A 21,403-nucleotide genomic window follows, 5' to 3' on the forward strand; every position below is an offset into this window, starting at 1 on the left:
TGAGGTGCAGGTACAGCCACAGTGCTGTTAAGGAGGGAGTTCCAGGATGTTGCCCCAGAGACATGTAGTCCCAGAGCTCATGTCCTGAGGCACCGTCCTGATCTCAGCCTATTCCTTAAGCCCTGGGAACCCCATCACCTGGATACTCCCCTCCAAGTCACTCAGCCTATTCCTTCAGCCATTCCAGGAACTGAGGCTGTCTCCTCAGTCCCATCCTGAGATCAGCCTGTTTCCTAGGCCCCACTGAGCTCAACCATTCCCCGAGAACCATCCCTGAGCTCAGCCTGTCCCCTTGGCCCTTTCTTGAGCTCAAGTTTTGCTCTAAGTCCCTCCCTGAGCTTTTTAAAAAATAAATTTAGAGTAGCCAATTTTTTTTTTCCAATTAAGGGGCAGTTCATAGAATCATAGAATTTACAGTGCAGAAGGAGGCCATTTGGCCCATCGAGTCTGCACCGGCTCTTGGAAAGAGCACCCTACCCAAGGTCTACACCTCCACCCTATCCCCATAACCCAGTAACCCCACCCAACACTAAGGGCAATTTTGGTCACTCAGGGCAATTTATCACGGCCAATCCACCTAACCTGCACATCTTTGGACTGTGGGAGGAAACCGGAGCACCCGGAGGAAACCCACGCACACACTGGGGGATGTGCAGACTCCGCACAGACAGTGGCCCAGCCGGGAATCGAACCAGGGACCCCGAAGATGTGAATCAATTGTGCTAACCACAATGCTACCGTGCTGCCCAGTTTAGTGTGGCCAATCCACCTACCCTGCACATCTTTGTGTTGTGGGGGAAAAACCCACATAGATACGGGGCGAATGTGCAAACTCCACACGGACAGTAACCTAGGACCTCAGCACCGTGAGGCAGCAGTGCTAACCACTACACCACTGTGCTGCCCAGCCCCTCCCTGAGCTAATTCTGTTCCCTAATAGGCCCCCAATAAGCACATCACTTTGGTCCTCCCTGAGCTCAACCTGTCCCTTTGACCAATCATTGAGCTCAGCCTGACAAGGCTGCACAGGCCAATCAATGCACTCTGCCATCCAAAGCCACTTCCTGACCACATCCTGAACCCTTGTTCCCTCCATGAGCTCGGCCTGTTGCCTAGGCCCCTCACCCTGCCCTCTTTGGACCTGTCACTTAGCTCAGCCTGTCCCCCATAATCCTCATCCTTCGATCAGCCATCAGCCTGAGGCCCATTGACCCCTCCTCAAGTACAATCTGTTCCCTATATCCCCTCTAATATCAGCCTGTCCCTGGACCCATCTTTGAACTCAGCCTGTCCCCAAGGTCTTTCCCTGACTTCCGGCTTCTGCCTGGTGCTTCCCCACTGTCATGCTGTCTTCCCGATGCCTCACTGATCTCTGCTTGTCCCTTAGGCCTTCGCCGAGCTCAGCCTGTCATAGATACATAGAAGATAGGAGCAGGAGGAGGCCATTCGGCCCTTCGAGCCTGCTCCGCCATTCATCACCATCATGGCTGATCATCCAACTCAATAGCCTAATCCTGCTTTCTCCCCATAGCCTTTGATCCCATTCTCCCCAAGTGCTATATCCAGCCGCCTCTTGAATATATTCAAAGTTTTAGCATCAACTACTTCCTGTGGTAATGAATTCCACAGGCTCACCACTCTTTGTGTGAAGAAATGTTTCCTTATCTCTGTCCAAAATGGTTACCCTGAATCCTCAGGCTGTGACCCCTGGTTCTGGACACACCCATCATTGAAAAATGAAATGAAAATCACTTATTGTCACAAGTAGGCTTCAAATGAAGTTACTGTGAAAAGCCCCTAGTCGCCACATTCCGGCGCCTGTTTGGGTGGCTGTTACGGTAACATCTTCCCTACATCTGCCCTGTCCAGTCCTGTTAGAATTTTAAACCAAAAGAGAAAATGCTGGAAAATCTCAGCAGGTCTGGCAGCATCTGTAGGGAGAGAAAAGAGCGAATGTTTCGAGTCTAATGACTCTTTGTCAAAGCTAACAGTCAGAGAAAGTGGGAAATATTTATACCGTGGAGAATGAAAGATAAGTCATAGCCACAGAAACCCAGGGAAACCGGGTGCTAATAGCCACAGATACCAAGAGGAAAGAGTGCTAATGGCAGTCCCCAGAGAAAACAAAAGATGTGAAAGGTCAAACAGCAGGGAAACTTTCACCTGAGGAAGGAGCTGTGCTCCGAAAGCTCGTGTTTGAAACAAACCTGTTGGACTTTAACCTGGTGTTGTAAGACTTCTTACTGTGCTCACCCCAGTCCAACGCCGGCATCTCCACTCCACAGCAGGAAAACTAACATCAGAGCATGAACTGTAGGTGTGGGGGGAGGGGAAGGGGGAAGCAAAGAGGAAAAAGGTGCAGGAACGGTGGATAAGATTGGTGGGGGGGGGGGAATTAAATGTATATTAAGAAAGAAAGAAATCGTAAAAGACAGTTATAATGAAATGAATACAATTGGGTCGAGGTGGGGCTGATCATCTGAAGTTGTTGAATTCGATGTTCAGGCCGGAAGGCTGTAGCTGCCTAACCGGAAGATGAGATGTTGTTCCTCCAGTTTGCGTTACGCTTCACTGGAACATTGCAGCAGGCCAAGAACAGACATGTGGGCATGGGAGCAGGGTCTTTTTTATCCTGTTAGAATTTTATAAGTCTCTATGAGATCATCCCTCATTCTTCTGAACTCCAATGAGAACAATCCTAACCTAGTCAATCTCTCCTCATATGACAGTCCCGCCATCCCTGGAATCAGTCTGGTAAACCTTCGCTGCACTCCCTCGAGAGCAACAACATCCTTCCTCAGAGAAGGGGACCAGAACTGCACACAATACTCCAGGTGTGGCCTCACCAAGGCCCTGTACAATTGCAGCAACACATCCCTGCTTCTATACTCGAAACCTCTGGCAATGAAGGCCAACATACCATTAGCCTTCTTTACCGCCTGCTGCACCTGCATGCTTACCTTCAGCGAATGGTGCACAAGGACACCCAGGTCTATTTGCACATTCCCCAATCCTAATTTATGGCCATTTAGATAACAGTCTGCCTGACTATTTTTGCTCCCAAAGTGGATAACCTCACATTTACCCACATTATACTGCATCTGCCATTCATTCCCGTGCCAGCCTCCCCGAACAGGCGCCGGAATGTGGCTTTTCACGGTGACTTCATTTGAAGCCTACTCGTGACAATAAGCATTTGGGCAGCACAGTAGCATTGTGGATAGCACAATTGCTTCACAGCTCCAGGGTCCCAGGTTCGATTCCATCTTGGGTCACTGTCTGTGCGGAGTCTGCACATCCTCCCCATGTGTGCGTGGGTTTCCTCCGGGTGCTCTGGTTTCCTCCCACAGTCCAAAGATGTGCAGGTTAGGTGGATTGGCCATGCTAAATTGCCCTTAGTGCCCAAAATTTCCCTTAGTGTTGGATGGGGTTACTGGGTTATGGGGATGGGGTGGACGTGTTGACCTTGAGTAGGGTGCTCTTTCAAAGAGCCGGTGCAGACTCGATGGACCGAATGGCCTCCTTCTGCACTGTAAATTCTATGATATCTATGATTTGTCCACTCACTCAACTTGTCCAAATCACACGGAAGGATCTCTGCATTCTCCTCACAGTCACCCTCCCACCCAACTTGGTGTCAAATTTGGAGATATGACATTTTGGGCGGGATTCCCTGACTCCCCGCTGGGTCGGAGAATCCCTGGGGGGCACGGTATGAATCCCGCCCCCCACATTCCGACGCCAGCTGCCGTGTTAGTAAATGAGAGATCGGAGGGAGGACATGTGGAGGTGTGCCGATGGTCTGGCTGGGGGTCGAGGGGCCCTTCTGGCAGATCCGCAGGACGTGGGGGTGATGGGTGCTGACCAAGGGTTGGGCAATGTGGTCGGAGCGACCCTCTGCAGAACCAGGGTCTCCAGGCATGGACCGCCATTGCTGTGGCCAGCAAGATGGACATCTTGCTGTTCACCCACTGACCGTCCAGCATGGTCCCTGGACGTGGAGAGTGACACCGGCCATATGGGTGCCCACAGCCCACCACTCCACACCGCACCCTCCGCGCCAACCCCCACCCTACCCTCCAACTTTTACAGATGCACCATAGAAAGGATCCTATCTGGCTGCTTCACAGCCTGGTATGGCAACTGCTCGGCCCAAGATTATAATAAACTTCAGAGAGTCGTGAATACCGCCCAGTCTATCACACGAACCTGCCTTCCATCTAGTGACTCTATCTACACCACCTGCTGCCTGGGGAAAGCGGGCAGCATAATCAAGGATCCCTCCCACCCAGCTTACTCACTCTTCCAACTTCTTCCATCGGGCAGGAGGTACAGAAGTCTGAGAACTCGCACGGACAGATTCAAAAACAGCTTCTTCCCCGCTGTCACCAGACTCCTGAACTGGATAGGATTGGATTTGTTTACTGAGGTACAGTGAAAAGTATTTTTCTGCGAGCAGCTCAACAGATCATTAAGTACATGGGAAGAAAAGGAAATAAAATCAAACATGTAATAGGGCAACAGAAGGTACACAATGTAACTACATAAGCACCGTACTATGCTCCTGGATGTTTCACCAAATGCCTGTGTCCATGTATTTACATTGTGTATTTATCATCTGTCGTATGTTTTCTCATGTATGGAACAATCTGTCTGGACTGTACGCAGAACAATACTTTTCACTGTACCTCGGTACACGTGACAAATCAAATCCAAATCTCCTACAAGAGAGGATCTAACCATCGCCCCTTGACATCAATGGCATTACCATCGCTGAATCCCCCACAATCAACATCCTGGGGGTTACCATTGATCAGAAACTGAACTGGACCCAGCCACATTAATACTGTGGCTACCAGGGCGGGTCTAAGGCGAGAAATCCTACAGGGAGTAACTCACTCTCAGTGGCTTCCCTGCAGGTTGCAGGTAATGTGTTAGGCAGGTTGGTTCAACGTTGACTGCAACTAGGTGCAGTGAAGCTAGAAACAGACGTCTGACACCGGAGATGATCCAACATGGTTTTATTTAACTATGGACTGCTGTACATGTTCAGCTGTGGGTTGACACTCTACTAATCCTACTGACGACCTCTTACTGGCTCGAGCAAACCTGCCAGCTATCACATGGCAATAGTGTCCCCCAACTTGTGCATTCTGACTGTCTCAGTAGCTGGGTCCTGAGAGAGGGAGAGTCTTAATGCCCTGTGGGCTTTATAGTGGTGGTGTCCTGTCTGGTGATTGGTCGTTCTGTGTTGCGTGTTCATTGGTCATCCTGTGGGTCAATCACTGCCTGTCTGCATCTCATTATATACATGAGTGGATATTATGACATCTCCCCTTTTTTTTAAAATAAGTTATGGAACGTGAAGATATATACCTGCCTGACTATGTACAAGTGGTGAGTTAACCACTATGTACATGGGAAGGTGTCTATCATGCAGATACAGATACAGAGCAAACTGAACATAATTTAGAAAAGTAAAGTCTGTAGATTCAGTCTTTGAGGCGGGCGACGAATTCTAGTCAATCGCCGCAGAGGTGGAGCAGGAGACGCCGGCACTTAGACAGGCGGGATCGCTGGCATTGCGGCGGGATCGCTGGCATTGCTGCGGGATTGCTGGCATTGCGGCGGGATTGCTGGCATTGCGGCGGAGCCATGGACAGGCGGGATTGCTGGCATTGCTGCGGGATTGCTGGCATTGCGGCCGTGTCGGGGACAGGCGGGATTGCTGGCATTGCGGCGGGATCGCTGGCATTGTGGCCGTGTTATGGACAGGCGGGATCGCTGGCATTGTGGCCGTGTCGGGGACAGGCGGGATCTCTGGCATTGTGGCCGTGTTATGGACAGGCGGGATCGCTGGCATTGCGGCCGTGTCGGGGACAGGCGGGATCTCTGGCATTGTGGCCGTGTTATGGACAGGCGGGATCGCTGGCATTGCGGCCGTGTCGGTGACAGGCGGGATCGCTGGCATTGTGGCCGTGTTATGGACAGGTGGGATCGCTGGCATTGTGGCCGTGTCGGGGACAGGCGGGATCGCTGGCATTGTGGCCGTGTCGGGGACAGGCGGGATCGCTGGCATTGTGGCCGTGTCGGGGACAGGCGGGATCGCTGGCATTGCGGCGGGATCATGGACAGGCGGGATCGCTGGCATTGTGGCCGTGTTATGGACAGGCGGGATTGCTGGCATTGTGGCCGTGTTATGGACAGGCGGGATCGCTGGCATTGTGGCCGTGTCGGGGACAGGCGGGATCGCTGGCATTGCGGCCGTGTCGGGGACAGGCGGGATCGCTGCCATTGTGGCCGTGTCGGGGACAGGCGGGATGGCTGGCATTGTGGCCGTGTTATGGACAGGCGGGATCGCTGGCATTGTGGCCGTGTTATGGACAGGCGGGATCGCTGGCATTGTGGCCGTGTTATGGACAGGCGGGATCGCTGGCATTGTGGCCGTGTTATGGACAGGCGGGATGGCTGGCATTGTGGCCGTGTTATGGACAGGCGGGATCGCTGGCATTGTGGCCGTGTTATGGACAGGCGGGATCGCTGGCATTGTGGCCGTGTCGGGGACAGGTGGGATCGCTGGCATTGTGGCCGTGTTATGGACAGGCGGGATCGCTGGCATTGTGGCCGTGTCGGGGACAGGCGGGATCGCTGGCATGGCGGCCGTGTTATGGACAGGCGGGATCGCTGGCATGGCGGCCGTGTTATGGACAGGCGGGATCGCTGGCATTGTGGCCGTGTTATGGACAGGCGGGATCGCTGGCATTGTGGCCGTGTCGGGGACAGGCGGGATCGCTGGCATTGTGGCCGTGTCGGGGACAGGCGGGATCGCTGGCATTGTGGCCGTGTTATGGACAGGCGGGATCGCTGGCATTGTGGCCGTGTTATGGACAGGCGGGATCGCTGGCATTGTGGCCGTGTTATGGACAGGCGGGATCGCTGGCATTGCGGCGGGGTCGTGGACAGGCGGGATCGCTGGCATTGCTGCGGGATCGCTGGCATTGTGGCCGTGTCGGGGACAGGCGGGATCGCTGGCATTGCGGCGGGGTCGTGGACAGGCGGGATCGCTGGCATTGCTGCGGGATCGCTGGCATTGTGGCCGTGTTATGGACAGGTGGGATCGCTGGCATTGTGGCCGTGTTATGGACAGGCGGGATCGCTGGCATTGTGGCCGTGTTATGGACAGGCGGGATCGCTGGCATTGCGGCCGTGTTATGGACAGGTGGGATCGCTGGCATTGTGGCCGTGTCGGGGACAGGCGGGATCGCTGGCATTGTGGCCGTGTTAGGGACAGGCGGGATCGCTGGCATTGTGGCCATGTCGGGGACAGGCGGGATCGCTGGCATTGTGGCCGTGTTATGGACAGGCGGGATCGCTGGCATTGTGGTCGTGTTATGGACAGGCGGGATCGCTGGCATTGTGGCCGTGTCGGGGACAGGTGGGATCGCTGGCATTGCGGCCGTGTTATGGACAGGCGGGATCGCTGGCATTGTGGCCGTGTTATGGACAGGCGGGATCGCTGGCATTGTGGCCGTGTTATGGACAGGCGGGATCGCTGGCATTGTGGCCGTGTCGGGGACAGGCGGGATCGCTGGCATTGTGGCCGTGTCGGGGACAGGTGGGATCGCTGGCATTGTGGCCGTGTCGGGGACAGGCGGGATCGCTGGCATTGTGGCCGTGTCGGGGACAGGTGGGATCGCTGGCATTGTGGCCGTGTCGGGGACAGGCGGGATCGCTGGCATTGTGGCCGTGTTATGGACAGGTGGGATCGCTGGCATTGTGGCCGTGTCGGGGACAGGTGGGATCGCTGGCATTGTGGCCGTGTCGGGGACAGGTGGGATCGCTGGCATTGTGGCCGTGTCGGGGACAGGTGGGATCGCTGGCATTGTGGCCGTGTTATGGACAGGCGGGATCGCTGGCATTGCGGCGGGGTCGTGGACAGGCGGGATCGCTGGCATTGTGGCCGTGTCGGGGACAGGCGGGATCGCTGGCATTGCGGCCGTGTCATGGACAGGCGGGATCGCTGGCATTGCGGCCGTGTCATGGACAGGCGGGATCGCTGGCATTGCTGCGGGATTGCTGGCATTGCGGCGGGATTGCTGGCATTGCGGCGGGATCACTGGCATTGCGGCCGTGTCATGGACAGGCGGGATCGCTGGCATTGCTGCGGGATTGCTGGCATTGCGGCGGGATTGCTGGCATTGCGGCGGGATCGCTGGCATTGCGGCCGTGTTATGGACAGGCGGGATCGCTGGCATTGCGGCCGTGTCGGGGACAGGCGGGATCGCTGGCATTGCGGCCGTGTCATGGACAGGCGGGATCGCTGGCATTGCGGCCGTGTCGGGGACAGGCGGGATTGCTGCCATTGCGGCGGGGCCATGGACAGGTGGGATCGCTGGCATTGCTGCGGGATCGCTGGCATTGTGGCCGTGTCGGGGACAGGTGGGATCGCTGGCATTGTGGCCGTGTCATGGACAGGCGGGATCGCTGGCATTGCTGCGGGATCGCTGGCATTGCGGCGGGGTCATGGTCAGGCGGGATCGCTGGCATTGTGGCCGTGTCATGGACAGGCGGGATCGCTGGCATTGCGGCGGGGCCATGGACAGGCGGGATCGCTGGCATTGCGGCGGGATCGCTGGCATTGCGGCGGGATTGCTGGCATTGCGGCGGGATTGCTGGCATTGTGGCCGTGTCGGGGACAGGCGGGATCGCTGGCATTGTGGCCGTGTCGGGGACAGGCGGGATTGCTGGCATTGCGGCGGGGTCATGGACAGGCGGGATCGCTGGCATTGTGGCCGTGTCGGGGACAGGCGGGATTGCTGGCATTGCGGCCGTGTCAGGGACAGGCGGGATTGCTGGCATTGCGGCGGGATTGCTGGCATTGCGGCGGGATTGCTGGCATTGCGGCCGTGTTATGGACAGGCGGGATTGCTGGCATTGTGGCCGTGTTATGGACAGGCGGGATCGCTGGCATTGCGGCGGGATCGCTGGCATTGCGGCGGGATTGCTGGCACTGCGGCCGTGTCATGGACAGGCGGGATCGCTGGCATTGCGGCCGTGTCTTGGACAGGCGGGATTGCTGGCATTGTGGCCGTGTTATGGACAGGCGGGATCGCTGGCATTGCGGCGGGATCGCTGGCATTGCGGCGGGATTGCTGGCACTGCGGCCGTGTCATGGACAGGCGGGATCGCTGGCATTGCGGCCGTGTCATGGACAGGCGGGATCGCTGGCATTGCGGCCGTGTCTTGGACAGGCGGGATTGCTGGCATTGTGGCCGTGTTATGGACAGGCGGGATCGCTGGCATTGCGGCGGGATCGCTGGCATTGCGGCGGGATTGCTGGCACTGCGGCCGTGTCATGGACAGGCGGGATCGCTGGCATTGCGGCCGTGTCATGGACAGGCGGGATCGCTGGCATTGTGGCCGTGTCATGGACAGGCGGGATCGCTGGCATTGCGGCGGGATTGCTGGCATTGCGGCCGTGTCTTGGACAGGCGGGATTGCTGGCAGATCGGTGGCCTCGTGGCAGGAAACGTCCGGAGGTGGCACGATAGCCGGTGGAGCAATGCGGTTAGGCGGTGGGCGGGGAATTCTCCGCAGCGCCCTCCTGTTGCGCCGGAGAATGGAGCTGACAGCCATTTGAACAATGAATGACCTTGGGGCGGCCTTCCTGACAACAGCAGCTGGGGCCGACCAGCCTCCCTCAGGCAACTGGACACGAACAACATCTGCTGGAGCCAGCGCAGGCAGATCCGTGGCATGAGCATCATACGCGATCGTCTGCTGGTCCCTGGACCGATGCACCTTCTGCAGCACCGTGAGGCGGTCACTGTCAGGAACATGGATGGCTGGAACAGTCGTCCTCAGGTTGCGGTTCATGAGAATCTGCGCCGGAGACAAACCAGTCGACAGAGGGGCCGCCCTGTTGGCCAATAGCGCGAGGCTGAAATCGGAGACTGAGTCTGCAGCCTTGCACAACAACTGCTTGACGATATGGACCCCTTTCTCGGCCTTCCCGTTTGATTGCGGGTAATGGGGACTGGAGGTGATGTGTCTGAAGTTGTAGGATCGTGCAAAATCAGACCACTCCTGTCTGTAGAAACATGAACCGTTGTCACTCATTTCTGTGAGTGGTATCCTGTTCCTGGCAAACGTCTCTTTGCGGCTTTGATGACGGACCTAGACATGAGGTCCGACAATTTCACCACCTCCGGGTAGCTGGAGAAGTAGTTGACCAGGAGCACGTAATCACGCCCATTGGCATGAAAGAGGTCTATCCCCACTTTAGACCACGGAGAGGTCACAAGCTAGTGTTGTTGCAGTGTTTCTCTGGGCTGAGCCGGTTGAAACATCTGGCAGGTTGGGCAGTTGAGGACCGTGTTGGCAATGTCCTGGTTGATGCCCGGCCAATAAACTGCCTGCCGAGCTCAGCATCGACATTTCCCGACCCCAAGGTGACCCTCATGGATCTGTCAGAGCACCATAGCTTGCATGCTTTGAGGAATGATGATCCTGTCCAGTTTAAGAAGGATTCCCTCAATGACCATTAACTCGTCCTTAACGTTAAAGAACTGGGGACACTGCCCCTTTTGCCAGCCATGTGCGAGGTGTTGCATCACGCGCTGCAGTAGAGGATCCTTGGCAGTTTCTTCGCGTATTTGGACCACACGTTCATCGGTGTCTGGGAGGTTGCTGGCACACAACTGCACCTGTGCCTCTATGTGGCAGCAGGGTAGCGGGGCAGCAGGGTAGCATGGTGGTTAGCATAAATGCTTCACAGCTCCAGGGTCCCAGATTCGGTTCCCGGCTGGGTCACTGTCTGTGCGGAGTCTGCACGTCCTCCCCGTGTGTGCGTGGGTTTCCTCCGGGTGCTCCGGTTTCCTCCCACAGTCCAAAGATGTGCGGGTTAGGTGGATTGGCCATGCTAAATTGCCCGTAGTGTCCTAATAAAAGTAAGGTTGGGGGGAGGGGGGGTTGTTGGGTTACGGGTATAGGGTGGATACGTGGGTTTGAGTAGGGTGATCATGGCTCGGCACAACATTGAGGGCCGAAGGGCCTGTTCTGTGCTGTACTGTTCTATGTTCTATGTTCTAAGTTGCCCTGTTCAAACGGCGTGGTGATGGATCAGGATAGAGCATCCGCGATGATCAGCTCCTTACCCGGTGTGTAGACCAGTTTGAAGTCATATCGGCGGAGACAAAGAAGAATTCGCTGAAGCCGAGGTGTCATGTCATTTAAATCCTTCTGGATTATGTGGACTAAAGGCCTGTGGTCTGTTTCCACCGTGAACTTTGGCAGGCCATATACGTAGTCATGAAACTTGACTATTCCTGTCAGGAGACCCAAGCACTCCTTCTCGATCTGGGCATACCGTTGCTCGGTCAGCGTCATGGCCCTGGAGGTGTATGCCACTGGAGCCCAGGATAAGGAGTCGTCTCGCTGGAGGAGCACCACCCCAATGCCATCCTGCCTAGTGTCAGTAGATATCTTGGTGTCCTTGGTTGGGTCAAAGAACGCCAGCACTGGGGCTGTGGTGAGCTTCGCCTTTAGCTCGAGCCACTCCTGTTCATGGGCGGGCAGCCACTGGAACACTGTTAACTTCTTTACGAGATGCCAGAGGGCCGTGTTTGGGCTGCCAAATTGGGAATGAATTTCCCGAGAAAATTTACCATCCCGAGGAAGCGGAGGACCGCCTTCTTGTCCTCCGAGGTCTTCATGGCGTTGATTGCCAGCACCTTGTCAGCGTCAGGTTGCACACCCTGCATGTGAAATGTGGTCACCAAGAAACTTGATAGCGGATCGACCAAATGACCATTTGGCCCTGTTGAGCTGGAGGCCAATTTCATGAATCCGCTGGAAGACCTGTCTGAGGCGGGCAATGTGATCCTTGGGTGTTGTGGACCAGACGATCATGTCATCCACATAGACTCTCACCCCCTCGATGCCTTCCATCATTTGCTCCATGATGCGATGAAATAATTCGGAAGCTGATATGATACCACTTCCTACCACTCAGCCAGTTTTGGATCCAGTTTGCCAAATTGCCCTGGATCCCATGGGCTTTACCTCCTTCATCAGCCTCCTATGTTGGACATTGTCAAAAGGCGGCACTGAAGTCCATATAGACTGCATCCACCGCACTACCCTCACCGACAACCTAATCACCTCCTTGAAAAATTCAATCAAATTTGTAAGACATGGGGCGGAATTCTCCGACCCCCCGCAGGGTCGGGGAATCGCCCGGGGCCGGCGTAAATCCCGCCCCCGCCGTGGCCAGAATTCTCCGCCACCCGAGAATCAGGGGGAGCGGGAATCGTGCCCCGCCAATCGGCGTGCCCGCCGTGGCGATTCTCCGGCCCATGATGGGCTGAAGTCCCGCCGCTGAGAGGCCAATCCCGCCGACGTGGTTTCAACCACCTCTGGTGGCGGCGGGATTGGCGATGCGAATGGGCCCCCGTGGTCCTGGGGGGGGGGCGGGGCGATCGGACCCCGGGGGGTGCCCCCACAGTGGCCAGGCCTGCGATTGGGGTCCACCCATCAGCAGGTGGGCCAGTTCCGTGAGGGCACTCTTTTTCTTCCGCCGACGCCACGGCCACCACCATGGCGGAGGCGGAAGAGAAGTCCCCTACCGCACATACGCCGGTGGTGACGCCAGCGGGCGCTGACGCACTGGCGCATGCGCGAACCGGTGAAGGCCTTTTGGCCAGCCCCGATGCCGGGCGGCGGGCTGCACAGGCCGCTGGCGCCGGTTTTGCCGCCAGTCGGCGTGGCGCCAACCACTCCGGCACGGGCCCAGCCCCCAAAGGTGCGGAGAATTCCGCACCTTTAGGGAGGCCCAACACCGGAGTGGTTGGTGCCACTCCGCTATGCCGGGACCCCCCCCCCCCCCCCCCCCCCCCCCGCTCCACTGGGTAGGGGAGAATCCCGGCCAAAAATGACAAAACCATGCTGACTATCCTTTCTTTAATAAACATTTTATTAAGACATTTATGATTTTATAGCAATTACTAATGTAAACATAACTCAGTAAATAACACCCCCCCCCCCAACCAACAGCCATACCCAGCCAACATGGCTTACACACACAGTTTGCCTGTCCCTTCCCCTCCGCACGGTAATCTTGCCCAAACTAAACTATCTCCCATTACCCCCTCATGCTGATTATTCTTGATTAAGAACTAGGAGCAGGAGTAGGCCATCTGGCCCCTCGAGCCTGCTCCACCATTCAATGAGATTATGGCTGATCTTTTGTGGACTCAGCTCCACTTTCCGGCCCGAACACCATAACCCTTAATCCCTTTTTTCTTCAAAAAACTATCTATCTTTACCTTAAAAACATGTAATGAAGGAGCCTCAACTGCTTCACTGGGCAAGGAATTCCATAGATTCACAACCCTTTGGGTGAAGAAGTTCCTCCTAAACTCAGTCCTAAATCTACTTCCCCTTATTTTGAGGCTATGTCCCCTAGTTCTGCTTTCACCCGCCAGTGGAAACAACCTGCCCGCATCTATCCTATCTATTCCCTTCATAATTTTATGTTTCGATAAGATCTCCCCTCATCCTTCTAAATTCCAACGAGTACAGTCCCAGTCTACTCAACCTCTCCTCATAATCCAACCCCTTCAGCTCTGGGATTAACCTAGTGAATCTCCTCTGCACACCCTCCAGTGCCAGTATGTCCTTTCTCAGGTAAGGAGACCAAAACTGAACACAATACTCCAGGTGTGGCCGCACTAACACCTTATACAATTGCAGCATAACCTCCCTAGTCTTGAACTACAGCCCTATAGCCTGTTGCACCTGTAAACCAACATTTTGTGAATCATGCACTAGCACACCCAGGTCCCTCTGCACAGCGACAAGTTTTAATATTTTATCATTTAAATAATAATGCCTTTTGCTGTTATTCCTTCCAAAATGGATAACCTCACATTTGTGGAATCAATGCGTGAAAATTAACATTGCCCTACAAAAATCTTCACACAAGGCTGTGAATCTGCCGAATTTACGTCTTTTGATGGAATGTTCAGGGTTCTCTAAATTCTTCGCTATCTTCTTATAGTTTAGTGAATCACAGCAGCTACGGACGATGAGGATGCTGCGCAGCATGGTTATGGTGCGAGTTGGAGGAGGATGGAGTCCACTGGATGAATTCCTGGTGAAGAATGACCCTTGCAGAGGTAGGTGTATACCATACGTGTGACCATTCTTGCTAACAAACCTTAAAATCACAAAGAGAATGACCATTTATTTAAGATAAACCTTAACCACCGCCCCCCCCCCCCCCAGTTTGTTCAGTGTGCTAAACCAGCCCCTGAAGTTAGATTGGAGAAAATGAAAGTGGTGGAGTTGCCTTGTTGATTAAAGAAGATATTGATACAATATTGAGGAAAGATATTAGTACAGATGATGTGGAATCTGTCTGGGTTTAGCTAAGAAACATCAAGGGGAAAAAACATTTGTAGGTGTAGTATACAGGCCACCAAACTGCAGGGTAACGTTGGGAATAGCGTTAGACAGGAAATCAGAGATACATGTGAAAAAGGAATGTCTATGATTGTGGGTGACTTTAATCTGCATATAGATTGTTGGACTGGGGTGGACACAGTGGGAAGTCTTACAACACCAGGTTAAAGTCCAACAGGTTTGTTTGGAATCACTAGCTTACGGAGCATAGCTCCTTCATCAGGTGAATCACTCAGCTTTCCTTTAATTCAGTAAGTTTTGAAGTGCTGGTGGACAAGGATAAGAGTGGTCCTAGGGTGAATGTCTCATTGGGCAGACGCAGCATGGGTTCATAAAGGGCGGGTCATGCCTAACTAATTGAGTGGAAATTTTTGAAGACATCATGACATTCAATTCACCGTGAGGCAGAGAGTGAGTGAACAATAGGCTTTATTAGTCGTGAACTTGCCAAGCCAGAGTCAGTACTACAGATGAATGCCACCCACAAGAGGCCGGCTTATATATGGCCCCGGTGTGGGCGGAGCCATACAGGGGTGACAGAACAGTACCTGGAAGAAGTTCCTATCACTACTTCCAGGTTACAGGTTATGGTATCATGCATACATTATGGTGAATACATTCACCACATTCACCCCCTGTTAAAAACAATCAAGTCCAGCGGGGGTGACGTGGGGTCATTACATGTTCAGTTTGTCTGGAGGCCGGATCGTTCTCTTCAACCTCCGCACTCTGGCAGTGCGGTGGGCACGGTTGTCGCAGGTGGTGACTCCAGGGGTGTTACGTCTGGAGCTTGAGCCTCAGTCCGGGGTGTCGGAGACAGTTGGGGTGCGGGGGTCGGGAGGGGGGCGATGGGTGGCGGCAGTGCCAGCGCGGGACAATACAGGAGACCCAGGGGGCATATGGGGCGCTGTGAATGGCAGCAGGCAGCAGGGAGGGGGGATGTAGGTGGGGGGGGGGCGCGTTGGTGGGGGATCCAGCTGGCGCCAGGTCCGTAGGGAGACCGTATCTTGGCGTCTGTCCTGGTGCGCGATGTAAACGTACTGGGGGCTAGCGTGGAGCAGCGGGACCCTCTCGACCAGGGGGTCAGTCTTATGGCTCCTCATGGGCCTCCAGAGAAGGACAGGTCCCGGAGTTGTCAGCGAGGATGAAACGAGACCCCGGAGATGGACTTCCTCAGGAAGATAAACAAACGATCGTGAGGGGTCTTGTTTGTGGCTGCGCAGAGGAGCGATCTGATGGGGTGGAGGGCGTCAGGGAGGACCTCCTGCCAGCGGGGGATTGGGAGACTTCTAGACCTGAGGGCCAGAAGAATGGCCTTCCATACCGTTGCGTTCTCCCTCTCCACCTGCCCGTTTCCCTGCGGGTTATAGCTCGTAGTCCTGCTCGAGGCAATGCCTTTGATGAGCAGGTACTGAAGCAGCTCATCGCTCATGAACTATGTACCCCGGGTCGCTGTGCATGTAGGCAGGGAAAACGAACAGCGTGAAGGTGCTGTGCAGTGCCTTTATTACAGTGGCCGAGGATGATATCCGAGCAATAGTAAGGGATGACATCGGTGCTATGGAGGATAAGGTAGAATCCATTTGGGTGGAAATCAGAAATCGTAAGGCGAAAAAGTCACAGATAGGAGTAGTCTATCAGCCACCGACCCAAAAAAACCTGTTCAGTTCCTCAGCCATTTCCTCATCTCCAGTTATTAAATCTCCCTTCTCATCCTCTAAAGGACCAATATTTACCTTAGCCACTCTTTTTTGTTTTATATACTTGTAGAAACTTTTACTATCTGTTTCTATATTCTGAGCACGTTTACTCTCATAATCTATCTTACTCTTCTTTACAGCTTTTTTAGTCGCTTCCTGTTGCCCCCTAAAGATTTCCCAGTGGTCTAGTCTCCCACTAATCTTTGCCACTTTGTATGCTTTTTCCTTCAATTTGATACTCTCCCTTATTTCCTTAGATATCCACGGTCGATTTTCCCTCTTTCTACCGTCCTTCCTTTTTGTTGGTATAAACCTTTGCTGAGCACTGTGAAAAATCGCTTGGAAAGTTCTCCACTGTTCCTCAACTGTTTCACCATAAAGTCTTTGCTCCCAGTCGATCTTAGCTAGTTCTTCTCTCATCCCATTGTAATCTCCTTTGTTTAAGCACAAAACACTAGTATTTGATTTTACCTTCTCACCCTCCATCTGTATTTAAATTCCACCATATTGTGATCGCTCTTTCCGAGAGGATCCCTAACTATGAGATCATGAATCAATCCTGTATCATTACGCAGGACAAGATCTAGGACCGCTTGTTCCCTCGTAGGTTCCATTACATACTGTTCTAGGAAACTATCGCGGATACATTCTATAAACTCTTCCTCAAGGTTGCCTTGACTGACCTGGTTAAACTAATCGACATGTAGATTAAAATCTCCCATGATAACTGCTGTACCATTTCTCCATGCATCAGTTATTTCTTTGTTTATTGCCTGCCCTACCATAATGTTCCTATTTGGTGAACTATAGACTACTCCTATCAGTGACTTTTTCGCCTTACTATTCCTGATTTCCACCCAAATGGATTCAACCTTATCCTCCATAGCACCGATGTCATCCCTTACTATTGCCCGGATGTCATCCTTAAATAACAGAGCTACACCCCATCCCTTACCATTCACTCTGTCCTTCCGAATAGTTTGATACCCTCGGATATTTAACTCCCAGTCGTGACCATCCTTTAACCATGTTTCAGTAATGGCCACTAAATCATAGTCATTCACGATGATTTACGCCATCAACTCATTTACTTTATTCCGAATACTACGAGCAGTCAAGTAAAGTACACTTATGTTGGCTTTTATACCTCTGTTTTGAATCTTAGTACCCCGATCAGTAATCTCTCTGATGTTATATTTCCTCTTAACTTTTCTCCTAATTTTCCTTGTCTTTGAACCCATATCTTCATGTAACAACCTGCCGCGTCGCTTACTATTAATGTTTTTACTCCCCGTTTTATTCCTTTTAGTATTACTGGGCCTATTCACTGAGCTCCCCTCAGTCACTGTACCTTGTACTGTCACCCTTTTTGATTTTTGACTATGGCTTCTCTGTCTTGCACTTTCCCCCTAACTTCCTTTTGCTTGTGTCCCTGTTTTACTACCTTCGAACTTCCTGCATCGGTTCCCATCCCCCTGCCACATTAGTTTAAACCCTCCCCAACAGCTCTAGCAAACACCCCCCCATGGACATTGGTTCCAGTCCTGCCCAGGTGCAGACAGTCCGGTTTGTACTAGTCCCACCTCCCCCAGAACCGGTCCCAATGCCCCAGGAATTTGAATCCCTCCCTCTTGCACCATCTCTCGAGCCACGCATTCATCCTATCTATCCTGACATTCCTACTCTGACTAGCTCATGGCACAGGTAGCAATCCTGAGATTACTACTTTTGAGGTCTTACTTTTTAGTTTAACTCCTAACTCCCTGAATTCCGCTTGCAGGACCTCGTCCTGTTTTTTACCGATATCGTTGGTGCCTATGTGCACCACGACAGCTGGCTGTTCACCCTCCCCCCCCCAGAATGTCCTGCAGCCGCTCCGAGACATCCTTGAACCTTGCACCAAGGAGGCAACATACCACCCTGGTGTCTCGATTGCGTCCGCAGAACCGCCTGTCTATTCCTCTTAAAATTGAGTCCCCTATCACAATGGCCCTGCCATTTTTCTTCCTGCTCTGCTGCGCAGCAGAGCCAGCCACGGTGCCATGAACCTGGCTGCTGCTGCCTTCCCCTGGTGAGCCATCTCCCCCAACTGTATCCAAAGCGGTATATCTGTTTTGCAGGGAGATGACCGCAGGGGACACCTGCACTGCCTTCCTACTCTTGCTCTGTCTTTTGGTCACCCATTTGCTATCTCCCTCAGTAACTTTCACCTGCGGTGTGACCAACTCGCTAAACGTGCTATCCGCGACCTCCTCAGCATCGCGGATGCTCCAAAGTGAGTCCATCCGCAGCTCCAGAGCCGTCAAGCGGTCTAACAGGAGCTGCAGCTGGACACAGGTCTGGGATCTCCTGCCATGTCAGAAACCTTCGGTAAACTTATACAACTACAATTTCAAAAAAAGAAAGAAAAATAAATAAATTAGACAATGAAAAAAAAAAACTATTTACCAGTCACTTACCGGGGTTAAAAAGCACCTCCTCCCCGCCCAGCTTCGAATTCCCACCCAGCTTCAAATTCCCAAACTCACTCTTTGCTGTGTCTTACTCTGGCTCACTGGGAGAACTCACCCAGGGTCTCAGATGCTCTCTGGTTCTCTCCCTGCAGATTAAATGTTACAGGCCAGAAGAAAGAAAGAGAACAAAACAGTCGGGAAAAAGCACCTTCTCCCACTCTGCACCGAATTACCTCACTGCACCAAATTAACAAGTTCCAAATCCCCACTCCGGCTGTGTCGCCTCGGTAGCACAAGTGGATAGCACTGTGGCTTCACACGCCAGGGTCCCAGGTTCGATTCCCGGCTTGGGGCACTGTCTGTGCGGAGTCTGCACGTTCTCCCCGTGTCTGCGTGGGTTCCCTCCGGGCGCTCTGGTTTCCTATCACAGTCCAAAGACGTGCAGGTTAGGTGGATTGGCCATGATAAATTGCCTCTTGTGACCAAAAAGGTTAGGAGGGGTTATTGGGTTGCGGGGATCGGGTGGAAGTGAGGGCTTAAGTGGATCATTGCAGACTCGATGGGCCAAATGGCCTCCTTCTGCACTGTATGTCCTATGATCTTATTAAATGGCGGAGCAGGCTCGAAGGGCCAGATGGCCGACTCCTGCTCCTAGTTCTTATGTTCTTATGTTTAGAGGTGATTCAAAGAGATATTTTTCACCCAGTGGGTGGTGAAGTTCTGGAATTCACAGCTTGCACTAACACAGAAATTCCAGCAGGGGCAGGAAGTGGCCACAGATTGGTCAATGATTTATTTTAATTGACCGGCCATTCACATTCCCAGTGTTGAGAGTGTGCAGTGGCAATGGGAAGATGTACCTTCCCCTCCAGCACCTTCAGCTCATCTCCAGAAGGCTCTTAAAACTCAGCTTTCTGATGTTGCTCCCCCTCCCTGTGTGAGTTTTTATCAGATTCCTGATCCCAGTCAGCAGTGATGTGTGTCATGGGAATGACACTTTAAGAAATGTTTGTCTTCTCAAGTGGTTACAGTGATGTCATTGTGTGGGTGGAGCTGGGCTCTGGCTCTGCTTTTTACTTTTGTTTTGAGCTGGAAGATGTTTCTGGCTGCGTTTTAGTTTTATTTTCAGTTGGAGAGCTGCATTCAAACCAAGGAGGTGTATTTTGGACTCTCTCTTCATGCTAAAGAATGTCTCCAGATCACTTGATGATTTCAAAGTAATACCTGTTTCTCTAAGGAATGCAAACATGGGCCGTTATTCTCCGACCCCCCGCAGGGTCGGAGAATTGCTGGGCCCGGCGTAAATCCCGCCCCCGCCGTGTGCAGAATTCTCAGCCACCCGGGAATCGGTGGGGGTGGGAATTGCGACACGCCAGTCGGCGAGCCCCCCGCGGCGAGTCTCCGTCCCGCGATGGGCCGAAGTCCCGCCACTGACAAGCCTTTCCCACCGGCAGGAATCAAAGCACTTTTAGTGCCGGTGTGATTGGCGGAGTAAGCGAGCTCCGGAGTCCTGGGGGGGGGGCGCGGGACGATCTGACCCCGGGGGGGTACCCCCACGGTGGCCTGGCCCGTGATTGGGGCCCACCGATTGACAAGCGGGCCTGTGCCAAGGGGGAACTCTTTTTCTCCTGCTGCTGCCATGGTCTTCAACATAGCGGAGGTGGAAGAGATCCCCTCCACCGCGCATGTGCCGGGATGACGTCAGCAGCCTCTGACGCTCCGCCGCATGCGCGGACTTACGCCGGCCGGGGAAGGCCTTTCAGCTCCGGCTGGTGGGCGCCAAAGGCCATTCGCGCCGGCCGGCGGAGAATTCCGCACCTTTGGGGAGGCCTGACGCAGGAGTGGTTCTCGCCACTCCTGAACGCCGGGTAGGGGAGAATCCCGGCCCTACTGTCTTTGATAAAAAGGGTATTAGACTTATGGATGTTGTTAGGAAAGTTACTAAGGGTTGCCTATAGAGTACTGTATCTGTGGGGATTATCAGTGTTGGTAGTTGATAAGAGTTTACTGTGTGTTTATAAAATGTTAACTAGATTCAGAGAATAAACATTGTTTTGTTTAAAAATACTTTAGATCTCTGTTGCGTCACACTTGTAGAGTGGGCCCTTGTGCTCCCCATAACGAACATCGATTAAAGTTGTGGGTCAGGTGAACTCCATGATCTACTTTGGAGTTTTCTAAACCCTGGCCCGTAATATGTGAGTCTAATTCTGATGATTGTATTTTGTGTTTTATTAATAATGTACTTCTATTTTAATAGTGAAAGGTCGGACCAATTTTAAAATTAAAGAGAAGTACTTGGCAGCTGACCGTTTTGGAAATTGCACATTGAAATCCGCTGGAAAGCAGAAACATCCCCACTCCCAGGACGGATCACCCAGCAGAAACAGTTCGAATTTGGCCTCCTGCAGCTCTGCACCCAACAGCCCACGATCAGGCAAGGTACAGTTTAGACAGATTGGCACTCATAGCCAGACAGACACAGTCCCTTCGTGCCATTCTCCTTCAATGGGCCTGTGTCTATCAGAGGAAATTACATGGAAATTTTAGGCTAAATTGAATTCTTTTGGCCTGGGTTTGTAGTAAAACCAGGGATGGATGCTCCGTTTATAATATCATTGTCACAAGTAAGCTTGCATTAACACTGCAATGAATTTACTATGAAAATTCCCCAGTACCACATTCCGGCGCCCACGCAGACACGGGGAGAACGTGCAGACTCCGCACAGACAGTGACCCAAGCCGGGAATCGACCCCGGATCCCTGGAGCTGTGAGGCAGTGGTGCT

General features: G+C 53.2%; 1 protein-coding gene across 3 annotated transcripts in view; it reads left to right on the forward strand.

The window, feature by feature from the left end:
* Positions 1-21,403, forward strand: part of LOC119966679 (microtubule-actin cross-linking factor 1-like) — a 254,814-nt gene that overhangs the window by 203,747 nt on the left and 29,664 nt on the right. For all 3 annotated transcript variants that reach the window (XM_038798745.1, XM_038798747.1, XM_038798746.1), the window contains 2 exons: positions 14,060-14,177; positions 20,877-21,058. In XM_038798745.1, the coding sequence (XP_038654673.1) occupies positions 14,060-14,177; positions 20,877-21,058 (300 nt within the window). The remainder of the gene's footprint in view (positions 1-14,059; positions 14,178-20,876; positions 21,059-21,403) is intronic.

This window comes from Scyliorhinus canicula, chromosome 5 (assembly GCF_902713615.1).
Source record: "Scyliorhinus canicula chromosome 5, sScyCan1.1, whole genome shotgun sequence".
NCBI lineage: Eukaryota > Metazoa > Chordata > Chondrichthyes > Carcharhiniformes > Scyliorhinidae > Scyliorhinus > Scyliorhinus canicula.